Source organism: Culex pipiens, chromosome 2 (genome assembly GCF_016801865.2).
Source record: "Culex pipiens pallens isolate TS chromosome 2, TS_CPP_V2, whole genome shotgun sequence".
Classification (NCBI taxonomy): domain Eukaryota; kingdom Metazoa; phylum Arthropoda; class Insecta; order Diptera; family Culicidae; genus Culex; species Culex pipiens.
Window position 1 is genome coordinate 74,831,855 of NC_068938.1, and position 14,135 is coordinate 74,845,989.

A 14,135-nucleotide genomic window follows, 5' to 3' on the forward strand; every position below is an offset into this window, starting at 1 on the left:
GAAAATCCACTTTTTCATGAAACTCTAATACGTAGCCTTATGGGCGGGACAACTTTGACACTCGTTTTTCTCGGCTCGCTGTTTTTACATATCGTCAGTTGTGTGCTATCTTGTGACAACGACCATTTAGTACTATCAGAGAAAATCGATTTTTAAAGTTTGATGATAAATATTTTCAAAACTATGAATGATAGCGCCAAACCTTTTAAAGCAATCGGTTCGTATACTATCGCTTAATAAACGCTCCAAGTTTCAACTGATTTGGGTACACCAGTGAAAAGATACAGTGAATTTTATAAACACAAATCTGAAAAGCACGAGTCACAAGTGTGTTTTGAAAGTAAAATTGTACTACGTGTCACAAGTGTTCACAGAATTCTCATACAAACAAAAATAAGCTCAAATCATTGGATTTTTCGACTTAATCAGTATATTTTCAAAAACATTAGATTGCATTGCCTTAAGAAAGTAAAACTGCAAAGGAGATGTCTCATTTTGAAAGTGAATTAAAAAGAGATTAAAATAATTTGAAAAAATCTTTATTTTTCATCTTTCCTGTTATAAATATGTCTAGCTTCTTTAACAAAGCGGCAACGAAAATGCATTCTCTCTCTTTCCTTAAACTTTATTGTAAAATTGAGCTTATCGCAGTACTAAATGCTTGGCACCCACAAACTCCACGCATTGGCTCGGTAGTATTTTGTCTTTGTTCCTAACTTGTTATTACATCTCTGTCCACACCCCGGCTCACAGCTCGTCCCGTTCGTCGCTTCCCTCGTACTGGTAATCGTCCTCGATCGGCTGTTCGTTGCAAATTCCGGCCAGCTCGGAGCACAGTTTAATGTCCGTGTCCTTGACACTTCCCTCCTGCATGAACAGCTTCAAGATAGCCTCCTCCTGGTCCTCGACAATCTCCAGACAGAGGTGCTTCAGCGATTTGTTCAGATCGCCCTCCTGGACAAAGTCAACCTCGGACATCTCCGGGTTCATTCCGTTCTCGGTCATCATCTTCAGCACCGTCGGGCGGCCGTTTCGCTTGTAGCGTGCCTTGGCGTAGTCGTCCATCCGGTCGCACACCGTTTCCATCAGCTCGGTCAGGTACATCTCCGACTTGGAGTACAAAATAGTCTTCTTCTTCTTGGAATCGCCGGTCGCGTCCAACCGGTAGTCTCCGACGTCGATCTTCTTCTTGGGATCGACCTTGCCAACGGCCAGCTCCATTTCGGTCATCGTAGCCTTACACACAAGGCACTTGACCTCTTTACTACTGAAGGGTCGCGCCGCCGGATGTTGACCCGCGGTCAAACTGGCCAACGTGCCCAGGATGATGGTCCCCACGGCCAACAGGTAGCATGTTTCGGACTTCATGGCTCTGGAAGTGTGTGGTGGCTTACCGTCCTGAGGAGGAGATCCAGCGAGCAACTGGTTTAGGAACGTTCTGGTTCAGGTCTGCCGAGATAAACGGGTTTTGGACGGTGATTATCGAAAATAAACACGTATCATCGCAAGATTGGTCGGTTTATTTGACATTTTGGGAAATGTCAAAAGCTGCCGGTGTGGAATTTTACCGAATTTACCGCTGCAAAAGGGGGATTGGACATTTACCGAGCACTGACACCAAAGGGTGTGCAGGAGAATCTTTGAAGATCAAAAAAAGTTTTCGAGATTTAAAATTATTTTTTATAACACGAGGGATACAAATGTACAGTTTAGTCCTTGGTTTAGTCTATATTAATGAGCAATTCTCTGAGATTTCGGTCACTCGATTTTTTTTGTATTTTTTTAATCCAGCTGAAACTTTTTTGGTGCCTTTGGTATTGCAAGATCAGTTCCTAACTGGACTCGGTCGTTGGAAACGACCGTCGGCTCAACGACAGAGGAAATAGGCGGCGGGCCAGATGCGGGCATACAAATTTCAAAACCTCTCCCCCCTTACTTCGTCTCACCATTCAGCTGCAGCTTTGTTGACAAACAAACGGAGCACGCGTTCGCATGATGGCGGCACCGAGCCAGAATTAGGGGTGGTCATGTGGTTAAAAATGAAAAATTTTTCAAGAAAAATAATATTTTCCTTGTGGTTTGGTTGAGCGTTTTAGCAGAATGCATTACTGTGAACAAGGGCATTTAAGTGAGCAAAAGAGTTCCTCAATTTTGCCCAGAGTAACGAGAGTTTTTCAATGTTCCTCCGAGTTACTCCGGTTGCTTTTCACCAATCCCACCTACATAGACGCTGTTCCTCCGCCAAAATTCTCTTCCGATTACGAAATCGCCTCCAGTCCCATATCCGCCTCGTTCTCAGCATCTCGAACGACTCGATGTGGTGCCGATCGCCGAGCGGTTCCTGCTCCTGCAGCGGATGCGGCGGATAATTAATCCATCTTGCTCAGACATTCGTCCTCCTGGAAGAGCGCGTACGCAAAGACTCGATGCCACCGTCTAGCAGGAGTGCGCCAATCAGAGCTTCAAAGCAGTTGGCCAAAGCGTGGCGAAGTTCCAGCTCGTGGCACAGGTCCGACTTATGCGCGTACAGCATAAATTCCTCCAGGTGCGAGTACGGCGAGATGTTCATTCAGGACGATCGCTGCGCGGTACGTTGCAAGGCCACCTGGGAGAAGATCGCGGGGTTAAGAAAGCTAAATAAGCACTTCGATCAACCTACCTTTCTCCAGATCCGCGAAGAAATCGCGCCGCTCGTTGTGCGTAATGTTTCTGTCCGTTTCGTACTCCTTGCCGAACCGGGACCAGGATGCCGCAGTTGGTCAGGCTGTTCCGGACGTGGTTCGGATTTGTGCCGAAATTTTCCTTCTAACTACCCAGGGCGATAATTTTCACATTGGCGAAAAACATAAACAAACAACATTGTCATGGTTGCATATACCAAGGTATCGACAATAGGGTGGGCATTGAAAAACTCGGGAGGAAGCTGAGAAACTCAGAGTTACTCCGAGTTACTCCCAGAGTTTCTCACTGAATTGCCCTTGACTGTGAATACACAGAGACGAGTTGTTCCTTTTAATTCCGCTATATATTTTTAATATCTTGACAGATACGTATTTCGTCTACTACTTGCAGACTTCATCAGTGTTCTGTTCTCGACTCGATGAACACTGATGGAGTTTGCAAGTAGTAGACGAAATACGTATCTGTCAAGATATTAAACATATAGCGGAATTAAACGGAACAACTCGTCTCTTTGTATTCACTCTATTTTTCCGACTGAATAAAAAAATTGCGAGCATGTTCAAACCAAGGTTCAAACAATTATTCTTGATGTCAGAGAAGTAACTAAAAATCAAAATTTTAATCCATATTTTTTCTAGAATTGGGTCCTAAAATGAAGCTTAGATTGCTGATATTATTGTTTACAGCGATAAAGCTTATTTTTCTGAGTACAATGACCCTTTGTACGACCACAAAGAGTTTAAAATGGATTTTTAAATCAATTTTGAAAAATTAACCTCGCGGTCCTTCTTGACAGAAAAGCTCCTACTTGACAGCTCGTTCCAAGGGGACCATAGTTGATGCATCGAAAAAATGTTGTCTTGTCATTTTTTTTTTTGCATTGAAATGAAAAAAAGTTTTCAGAAATGGTTTTTAATCGTGTTTTTTACCGTTGTACATAAAAATTGACATAGGGCTTTAGTACCCAATTGGGTACTAAAGCCCTATGTCAATTTTTATGTACAACGGTAAAAAACACGATTAAAAACCATTTCTGATCACTTTTTTTCATTTTAATGGGAGCGTTCTTTTATTACGTAACGCAGTAGGGGGGGAGGGGGGGGTTGGAGGCCGTGTTACGCTCCATACAAAATTTTTAAAATTTGTATGGAAATTTTGTTACGAGGGGGGGGGGGAGGGGGTCTAAAAGTCCAATTTTTGCAAAAAAAATATTGACAAGACAACATTTTTTCGATGGATCAACTATGGTCCCCTTGGAACGAGCTGTCAAGTAGGAGCTTTTCTGTCAAGAAGGACCGCGAGGATAATTTAATTAACCTCGCGGTCCTTCTTGACAGAAAAGTTCCTACTTGATAGCTGGTTCCAAGAGGACCATAGATCCATCGAAAAAATGTTGTTTTGTCATTTTTTTTGCACCCAGTTGGGTACTAAAGCCCTATGTAAATTTTTATGTACAACGGTAAAACACGATTAAAAACTATTTCTGATCACTTTTTTTCATTTTAATGTTCCTCAAACTACCATGGTCGGGCTTTCAGTGTATGTCTCGCCCCTCGCTCACCGTCCAACTCCCTTTCGTCCTCTACACCCTCTACACCGCACCGCATCGCAGCCAACTTCGCTCCGTTCGTCAGCTTTACACCGCACTCAAACTTGTCAAACTTCCCGACACACCGAACGTCAACAGAAAAACGCCAAAGTCATCGTCGCGGCTCATCGTCCATCGTTCCGAAAGCCACACAAAAAAACGCTGCAGCTGCATTCGATTCTGTCCCCGTTGTTTGCTGTTGCAGATTCTACGGTTCCGGAAGTTCTAACGTAAGGGAAGTTTAGTCAAGATTTGCTAGGTAGTTTGAGCTGTAAGACACACTAAAAGAAGAAATGGATCGCCTGCTGCGACTTGGTGGCGCTATGCCCGGATTGACCCAGGCCCCGCCGACGGACGCTCCGGTCGTGGACACGGCCGAGCAGGTCTACATCTCGTCGCTGGCCCTGCTCAAGATGCTGAAGCACGGTCGGGCCGGAGTGCCGATGGAGGTTATGGGACTGATGCTGGGTAAGATGATTTTGGTCCGGAAGTTGGTCCTTTGTCTTGAATGGTTTTTGTCTTTGATTTTTAGGAGAGTTTGTGGACGATTACACGGTGCAGGTTATCGACGTGTTTGCGATGCCCCAGACCGGAACGGGAGTGTCCGTCGAGGCGGTTGATCCGGTGTTCCAGGCAAAAATGTTGGACATGCTGAAGCAAACGGGTCGGCCGGAAATGGTCGTCGGATGGTACCACTCGCATCCGGGCTTCGGTTGTTGGTTGTCCGGCGTGGACATCAACACGCAGCAGTCGTTCGAGGCCCTGTCCGAGCGTGCCGTGGCCGTCGTCGTCGATCCAATCCAGTCCGTCAAGGGCAAGGTCGTGATCGACGCGTTCCGACTGATCAACCCGAACATGCTGGTGCTGGGCCAGGAACCTCGCCAGACCACCTCCAATCTGGGTCACCTCCAGAAGCCCTCCGTTCAGGCGCTGATCCACGGCCTTAACCGCCACTACTACTCGATCAGCATCAACTACCGGAAGAACGAACTCGAGCAGAAGATGCTGCTGAATCTGCACAAAAAGTCCTGGATGGACGGGCTCACGTTGGCCAACTACCAGGAGCACTGCAGCATCAACGAGAGCACCATCAGCGAAATGCTCGAGCTGGCCAAGAATTACAACAAGGTAAAAAACACTTCTCAAATTTCTTACATACACAATTCATAAATTAACAAATCCTTTTTTTCTGATTAAGGCCCTGGAGGACGAGGAAAAGATGACACCGGAGCAGCTCGCGATCAAGAACGTGGGCAAGCAGGACCCGAAGCGGCACCTGGAGGAGAAGGTGGACACCCTGATGTCGAACAACATCGTGCAGTGCCTCGGTGCGATGCTGGACACGATCGTGTTCAAGTAGGACCTGGAATCGGGCCTGGCGACACCTTGTCTGATCATAATAACGCGCTATTTGTGAAATTAAATCATTAAAAAAAACTTTACTATTTTATAAGTACTAATAGCTGAAACTGCGTTTTGTGTTTGTTGAGAAATGCCATCTTATCAAAAGGTATCTTACGAAAACTCTTTAAAAATAGTTATTTTTATGGAGTATTCTGACTGATTTTAGCGTGACATACTTTATGGATGACGCTTTGTTCGCTCTACAGCATTGCCTTGGCGTTCTTGACTGCGAGATTCCCACCCGAAGGCAATTGCAAACGACCTAACCTCTAGGTTAGACCGGGGCCAACATTTACTTCCCCATCCGACGGAAGGTGTGATCAGACAAATCTTGTCTCGAAAAATGCCATCGGAGCCGACTGGCAGCGAACCCAGGCCAACTGAGGTGGGTGACAGGCAACCACGTTTACCACTACACCAAGGGTCCCGGCCTAACCACGCTATGCAATTTATTGAAGACTCAACCGTCTATTATGTAGTATTTATTTTTAAAAGCACGCGATTTATATCATAACATCGTACTGAGAATTCCTTCCTATAGCACTACTGCTCGGTTGGCACGCGTTCGATTAAAAAATAATCCTGACCTCATCCATCTTATTAACTCCTCAAAACGCGCGTGATACGTTGTAGTAGAAGCAGCCGATTTAGCGGTCCCGCCATGCAAGTAACGGACTAACATTCCCATCTTACCAATGGTCGTGGTCGGCGCCGTGATTGATCAGCATGATCAGTGATGAGTCCATGGAGCAACTTTTGGAGGCCTTTGTCAATAATTGAGTAGCATTTACGGGTAGACATCAATGCTAATTTACAAAATTGGCTCACGTACCTTATTTTAACAAAATGTTGAATTCTCAAAATTGTTTGAAATTCCATATTTTGTTTTGAATATAATAACACATTTGTATTCCAAAAAAATCTATATAGAAAATCTAAAACGAGACAAACTATTCAAATGCGGTTTAGAAAAAGTTTACCTAAAAACAAATATTAAAAAATCACCCTTTATTTTCACATTAGATTTGGCAACTTTTTCCGATTTGAGTGAGTTGTATAGCTTCTTGTAAATTTTCCGATCTTTTCGAAAAAAAATGTTTCAAAAATTTTAAATCAAAACTAACAAATCAAAACGGCGTAATATTGAATGTTTGGTCTTTTTGAAATGTTAGTCTTGATTAAAAAAAAAATGAAAATATTGTTTTCGAAAAGATCGGAAAATTTCACGAATGTTTCATATTTTAACATTGTAAATCGGACCATTAGTTGCTGAGATATCGACATTAGAAATTGGTGGGTTGTTTGGGTGAGACTTAAAAAACATCAATTTTCTTGTTTTTAAACCTTTGTATGGCAATATCTCAGCAACTAAGGGTCGTATCAACAAAGTCCGAAAAAGCTAAATATAGAGAATTTTCTCAGCTTCTCAAAAATATTTTTATCAAAAGTGGGCAAACATGAGCGTTATTTTTAAAAAATCAATAAATGCGACTATTTTGAAAAAAAGTCACTTAAAAATGGCTATAACTTGAAAACGGTGCACTTTATCAAAATTTCATTAAAGTATTTTTTAATTGCAATTTCAATTTTACATCGAATAATGAAATTGAAGATTTTTTGCGACCAATATTTTGATTTTTTGAAAAAAAGTTGTATTGATTCAAAAAATCATAACTCGGTCAAAGATTTTTTGCCCATTCTGGAAATTTCTGAAAAGTTGGCATTTGATGTCCTCTAAAACATATCAAAAAATGAAAAAAATAAATATAAATAGCAAGATAAATAGTGTTTTTTTGCAAATCAAATGTTAGTGACGAAAAGTGAAATAAAAAATCACCATTTTTTTACCGTGTATAATTTTTTCTCAGTTGGACTATACTATCTACACCTACAACTTTGCCGAAGACACCAAATCGATCAAAAAATTCCTTCAGAAGATACAAATTTTTGAATTTTCACATATCATTTTTGTATGGACAGCTGCCAAATTTGTATGGAAAATTATATGGACAAACTAATGATGCAAAATGGCTTCTTTGGGCATACCGAAGGCACCAAGAAAGTTTCCGCCGGATTAAAAATACAAAAATTAAAATCAAAGAAAAATAACCGATTCCGTAGTTGCTCAATTGGGTCCTAAAATCAAGCTTAGATTGCTGATATTATTGTTTACAGCGATAAAGCTTATTTTTCTGAGTACAATGACCCTTTGTACGACCACAAAGAGTTTAAAATGGATTTTTAAATCAATTTTTAAAAATTTACCTCGTGGTCCTTCTTGACAGAAAAGCTCCTACTTGACAGCTCGTTCCAAGGAGACCATAATTGATCCATCGAAAAAATGTTGTCTTGTCAAAAAAAAAAAATTATATTAAATTGAAAAAAGTGATTAGAAATGGTTTTTAATCGTGTTTTTTACCGTTGTACATAAAAATTGACATAGGGCTTTAGTACCCAATTAATGTTTTTGAGCTAGCTCTATGATCTTAATCTTGAAAACATAACCAAGATAAACTAAACATAGATTGTAGGACTGTTTCAAAAATTTTCCGGGATTCCGGGTTCCCGAGATTTCAAAAATATTTTTCCCGTTTCCCGGGAAAATTGGATGCCCTATTGCGACAAGGGGAAGAAGGAGGGGGGGGGGGGGGGATGTACGTGAGACTGTGACGTCACGCTAGACTATTTCTTGAATACTAATAATTTAGTCCTGAAAAATTGTTAAAAAAAAAAGTCTAAAACTAAAAGAACAAAAGAGCAAACACGATTGAAGGCATTAAGAAACAGAGTTTTTAAAGATATACATTATACAAAATATAATCCCAATACACCTGTAAAAATTAAAAACATTCTTGATTGAACTTCGAATTCAAAAATAATCTTTTTCGTAAATCATGCTAAAAATGTACAAAACAATCAAAACCAAAGTGTGACATAGGGGGGTATTCATTTTGGCGGATTTCTGCGTGACATACTTTATGGATGACGCCTTTGACTTTTGAATTGAATCGAGTTGCGTCCTTTAACTTCGAAAATATCCCGAAAGTATAGGTCGTTGCATATATTTTTAGGTTTTCCCAATTTCAGTGAAAAAAGTAGATTTTTCCCCGATTTCATTATTTGCTGGTTCATTGCGTTGAAAAACCAAAATTTTGTTTTCAGATAATTATACCTTGGAATTCTTTAAATGAACTTCTCCCACTTTTGAATATGTTACGTAAAATTTCCCGAGGAATCTGATAAAAATATTGTCTTTGAAATTGTTATTGACTGTTTTCTTAATGTCATTAACAATTTCCTATAGACAAACCTACAGGCTAGATATACGAAACTCCAAACTATTTTTCCTTAAGAGTCTTTTTCTTTTGTTTTGTTTGTTTAATTTTCATGGAACATTTTTTGATTTTAGCCGTACGTACTATATGGATGACGCCTGATAGATTTGTTTAAGCTTGTTTGACCTTGATTCTTGCCAGCTAAACTTATAAATTGGATTAAAATTGAACGGACGACAAATAACTTTAACATCCAGTTGAAAAAATCTATACTTATCCAATTATGCTGATTCGTCTCGGAAAAACTTTGCTCCATCTTAAAAAAAAAACCAAGAGCGACTTCTTTTCCCCGGGGCAATCAAATTTCGCCTCTCCTAAATTCTTCTAATCGAACGCGCGCGCCAAAAACTCCTTCTCGTCCTTTTCTGTCTGTTTCAGAAATTCCCGAGAAACAAAATCCAATAAAATTAGCCGATGCATAAATTGCTGCGAGCCAAATATTTTTCGCCGGAATATCATAAAATGAAAAGCGATATCCGAACGTTGGACGCCAAGAGAGCGAAGGTTAACTGGCCTCCCGAGGGGGTGGCAGCGCGATTCAATGAAATAACGTCATGATTCGAAATCCGGACACTTAGTAGCATATCATTTTTGTTATAGCTGGCAAAAAATCATGTAATAAGTTGGAAATGAAGAAACATCATCAGGATGTAGTATAAACAGTCAGTTTCAAGAAAATGCATGCAAAATATTTCGTTTGTAACAATTTTTCATCAGAATTTTAAAATTAAAATGACTTGTTGTGCTTCAAATCCCGGACACTGAAAAAAGCTGATTCGAAATCCGGACACTTTTGCTTCAAATTCCGGACACTCGATGTTACTAATGAATCGCACAAATTTGGACTGAAATGTTAGTGAATGGCTTTCTTCAGGTCTCAAATAAACTGTTAACATCAAAACATTCGATAGTATAGATAAAAATTTGATAGAATTGAAGGAAATCGAAACCATAAATTTCTACTTTACCTTCCCGGTGCTTCGAACGCCTATGAAATATTTCATGTGAAATGTTTCGCATTTTTGGTAAACTTAACATTTTATTGTATTTAATTGTTTTGGCGTTAGTTACAGCGTTCAAACAAACTTTAAATGGAAGTTGATGTTAGAATTCATCACATATCACAGTTTTGACATTCCTAATGCAAACATATATCCAAATAATTGATAAAACAAGATGAAGTGTCCGGGTTTCGAAGCGTCCGGGAATTCGAATCATGACGTTACCCACCTGAGGGGAAGCTATATTGTTAATAGATCTTTCCTGAGAATTCTATCAATTCAGAAAAGGCAATAAAAAAAACAAATCAGTTTTATTTGCGTATTTTAAATAACAGTAAGAAGCATTATTTATAGACTAGACATTATTTTTTTCCCAGCAAAGATTCTTCGAAAGTTTAAGGAAGCGTTCTTTTATTACGTAACGCAGTAGGGGGGGAGGGGGGGGGGTTGGAGGTCGTGTTACGCTCCATACAAATTTTTAAAATTTGTATGGAAATTTTGTTACGAGGGGGGGGGGGAGGGGGTCTAAAAGTCCGATTTTTCGCGTTACGTAATAAAAGAACGCTCCCTAAGTTAAACTCTAAATTTTCAAAGAAGGTTGTTGAGTAAATGTCCCCTTCAAAAAAGCCGCTGGAATTCTTTCGAAAATGTTTTGCTGCCGTTGATTCTCCGCGAAGGTAAATAGCAATCGAATTATTTTCCCAATTAGCCAATCTTCAAAAGGATGCTGCTTCCAACCAGGCAGTTGACGGAAAATGCCACTCTTGAGCAAACGAAAAGTTGGTGGTTGTTATAAGATTTATTATTACTTGTTCATCAGGGTAAGATATACAGGATTCAATAAAGTAATGATTTCAGGGTTTTGCATACTTTTAAGGTCGTAGGTGGTGTCATTCTATCTTGGAGCAATTCAGGGTCAAGAAATAGTAAATTGAAAATGCAACACAAAGATAACCATTTTTGATTGATGCCTTCTGAATCCAGTTTTAGATGATTTTCTAAATCAAACTGGCCGCCAAATGGCTTACCGGGAATGATAATTTTAAAAATGTTTCATTGTTTTGCAATTTTAAAATGCTTCCTGAAGAAAAGCACCCCTGCTAAAAGTATTTTCGAAAAGCTGAAAGAAAACGTTTCAATTTTCCCTTTTTTTAAATTTATGGATTGGTCTCTTAAAGATTAAATTTAGTGAGGAATCGGTTTTCCTGTCTTGTCTTCTGATTGGCCCTCATTTTTCATTTCTCTGTTTGGTTGGTTCGATTTTGAAAGTAAAAATATTAAATTCACGTGATTTTTTATGGGGAAAATTATTGAGGCAAGACAGGGTTTTTTAAAAAGATTTTCAACTGTCGGGCTGGGTTTAAAAAATTTGAAATAATTGCTTACAACAGCAAAAAGAGATTGTTTTTCAAAAATTTCACTCAAAAATGCTTATAATTTGAAAACGGTGCACCTTTCCAAAAAAAAAATGTTTGAAGTAATTTCCAATTGCATTTTTTTTCGAATCTAAGTAGGGTCATTTTCCGCCAACTCACACAGCAATTCTTCGATTTTCGAGAAACTTCACTTTAAAGGGTAATTTTGGTCCTTGGACACGGCACCGAGGTTTTTCGATATCTCGTGACGGTGGGACGGTACGACCCCTTTTATTTTTTTCAGGATTTTTGACTGAGACACGTTTTTCAGTGATTTGTAGCTCAAAACCGTGAATAGAATTTGGAGCCAACAGGACTATGATAGTTTACTCTAAATAAAAAAAAACGTAATTCACATAAAAAAAAGTTTTAAAATCGCAGCTATTTCCCGTAACTCAACTGTCAAAACCGTGAGACATGTAATTTTATGAGAAATTTAATGTATTTTTCGAATCTGTAACTTTTTTGATTAAAACAAAAAAAAATTATTCATAGTTTTTTGTAGTTTTGCTGGGTTATTTATTAGAGTGTAACAATGTTCTACAGACAGGACAGGACCCAGGGAGACGACTCCTACACCAGGACTGAGTTATCGACCTAACCTTTTATTTTAGACCGGGGCCAACATTTACTTCCCCTTCCGATGGAAGGCGTGATCAGACAAATCTCGTCGTGAAAAATGCCACTGGGACCTTCTGGGATCGAGCCCAGGCCGACTGGGTGAGAGGCAACCACGCTTACCCCTACACCGGTGGTCCCGATTTAAACAAAATATTTCATTGAAGGCTTGAATGTTTTCTTCACGAGTTATAAGAATTTTACAAAAAGTTTTCTGAAAAACCATTTTTGGAATTTTGAACCCCTTAAATTTAATCGTGTGCTTTTGAAAGTATTTTTCTCAAAAAGATCAGCTAATTTTGCATAAGAATGGTCCTTTGGAGATTGTTGTGAGTGGCATTGCTAGAATCAGACATTTTCTTCTAAAATAATTGTTTTTATGATGAACTGGCATTCTCATGCAAAATAATCTGAACTTAATAAAAATGCTTTCAAAAACACACCACAGAGTTTTAGGGGATAAAAATAAAAAAAACTGGTCAAATGGTCATTTTATTGAAAAACTTTTTTGTTAAAATTCTGATAAGGCCGTTGCAAATATTTTTCAAAGTTTATGCCCATGAAAAATGTTATTCAAAATGAAAAAAAAATACCTTTTTGTGTAATTTCATATTCAAAAAGTACATTAAATTTACAGTAAAATGGCGTGTGTCACGATTTTAAAACTATTTTTAACTTTTTTGATGAAAAATACGTTTTTTTTAATTTTGAGTACGGCATCAAATCGGGCATTCAATTTTACACAAAAGTCCCATTGACACCAAAGTCTCTTCACGGTTTCGCGCTACAAATCACTGAAAAACGTGTCTTGGTAAAAATGCAGAAAAATGAAAGGGGGCGTACCACCCCACCGTCACAAGATATCGAAAAATGGACCTCGGATTCGTGATCAGGGAAAAAAATTATCCCTTAGTGCAAAGTTTCACGAAAATCTAAGAGGCGTCCTATAATTTTAATTCGAACGTGATTCTCCAGTAATTCGTCGTCGGAGTGCCTTCCAATCAACGAAGATGTAGGAAGGGCTTCATCCATTAAAACGATTTGATATCTTAATCCCTTATATATATTCGTCGACGTGCCTTCCGATCACCGTTGATATAGAATGGACTTAACCAAGCAATACGACTTGCCTGTCTCGGCAAATTCGGACCGTTTTTCTCGAAACTATAAAAAGATTTATATATTTTCACGGCACACATTCCACTCCTTATTTTAATCAATATCATTCACCCCATAGTCACGAACAGCGACACAAATGGCATCAATATTAACACGAAAAAACAGGACTGCGCGTCCCCACAGGCACCGCACAAATTCAATTATGTTGACCATTTTTTGCAGGTCAGTGTTATTTAACGATTTACAAGAAGACATTAGACGAACTATTTCCGGGATTGATTTCCAAAAAGTGGGCTAACCGAACCGTGTGGGAATCGGCTCAAGCCGCGTGTTTGATGTATATAAATGTATGGCAAATTATGGTTTATGGCTTGAAGCATGAAAGCGTGCGTGTGTGTGTTCGCGGTTGTGATGGCCCAATAACATCCTGCGGCTGTGGGTGGACGCGTAATGATATGATTAGTGAAACATATGCTGTTTAGTGTGTTTCTTTTTCATATTAAATTTTTTTCTAAATCAATAATAATTGTTTTCTATTTTCACTCAGCATCAACTTATGAAATTTGACCGATTTACTCTATGTATTTAGGCTGTGAGGGCTTTTTTATGAAAATTACGCAGTTTTGTTTTCTTATAAATTCCAATTGGAAATCATTTTTAAGTTAAAAAACAAGTCCTAATGTAGCCAACTCCTCCTAAACGTTCAAACATATTTTATGAAATTTGATTCAATTGATCGATCGTGCTTGATGAAGCAAATGATTCGCGTTTATATTTAGCAATTTGGTCAAGCGATAACAGGATTGTGTGCTGTGGCCTACAGTGTCCAGTCGCACAATAATCGAAATTGAAGGCTTTAAATTGGTTCGATAGTTGAACTGCCAGCGCAAATAATAGTTGCGGAATTTTCCGATTAATAACATTTCAGGTCAACTTTTGTTGGAGATTTCCAATAAACTTTCCGCGTGAAAGC

The 14,135-nt window shown here is 39.1% G+C and overlaps 3 protein-coding genes across 3 annotated transcripts; 1 reads left to right on the forward strand and 2 right to left on the reverse strand.

Moving 5' to 3' along the window:
- Positions 1 to 523: 523 nt before the first annotated feature.
- Positions 524 to 1,498, reverse strand: LOC120421110 (protein seele). The gene has a single exon (XM_039584269.2). It carries the CDS (start codon positions 1,366 to 1,368, stop codon positions 748 to 750), a length of 621 nt encoding a protein of 206 aa, XP_039440203.1. The 5' UTR covers positions 1,369 to 1,498; the 3' UTR covers positions 524 to 747.
- Positions 1,499 to 2,242: 744 nt separating this feature from the next.
- LOC120421115 (ribonuclease 3-like) lies at positions 2,243 to 2,848 on the reverse strand. Its single transcript, XM_039584274.2, has 2 exons — positions 2,660 to 2,848; positions 2,243 to 2,605 (listed from the first exon to the last, which is right to left on the reverse strand). The coding sequence occupies exon 2, from the start codon at positions 2,567 to 2,569 to the stop codon at positions 2,384 to 2,386; it is 186 nt and encodes a 61-aa protein (XP_039440208.1). The 5' UTR covers positions 2,570 to 2,605; positions 2,660 to 2,848; the 3' UTR covers positions 2,243 to 2,383.
- Positions 2,849 to 4,365: 1,517 nt separating this feature from the next.
- Positions 4,366 to 5,732, forward strand: LOC120421121 (26S proteasome non-ATPase regulatory subunit 14). Its single transcript, XM_039584279.2, has 3 exons — positions 4,366 to 4,738; positions 4,803 to 5,398; positions 5,469 to 5,732. Exons 1-3 carry the CDS (start codon positions 4,564 to 4,566, stop codon positions 5,628 to 5,630), a joined length of 933 nt encoding a protein of 310 aa, XP_039440213.1. The 5' UTR covers positions 4,366 to 4,563; the 3' UTR covers positions 5,631 to 5,732.
- Positions 5,733 to 14,135: the final 8,403 nt, after the last annotated feature.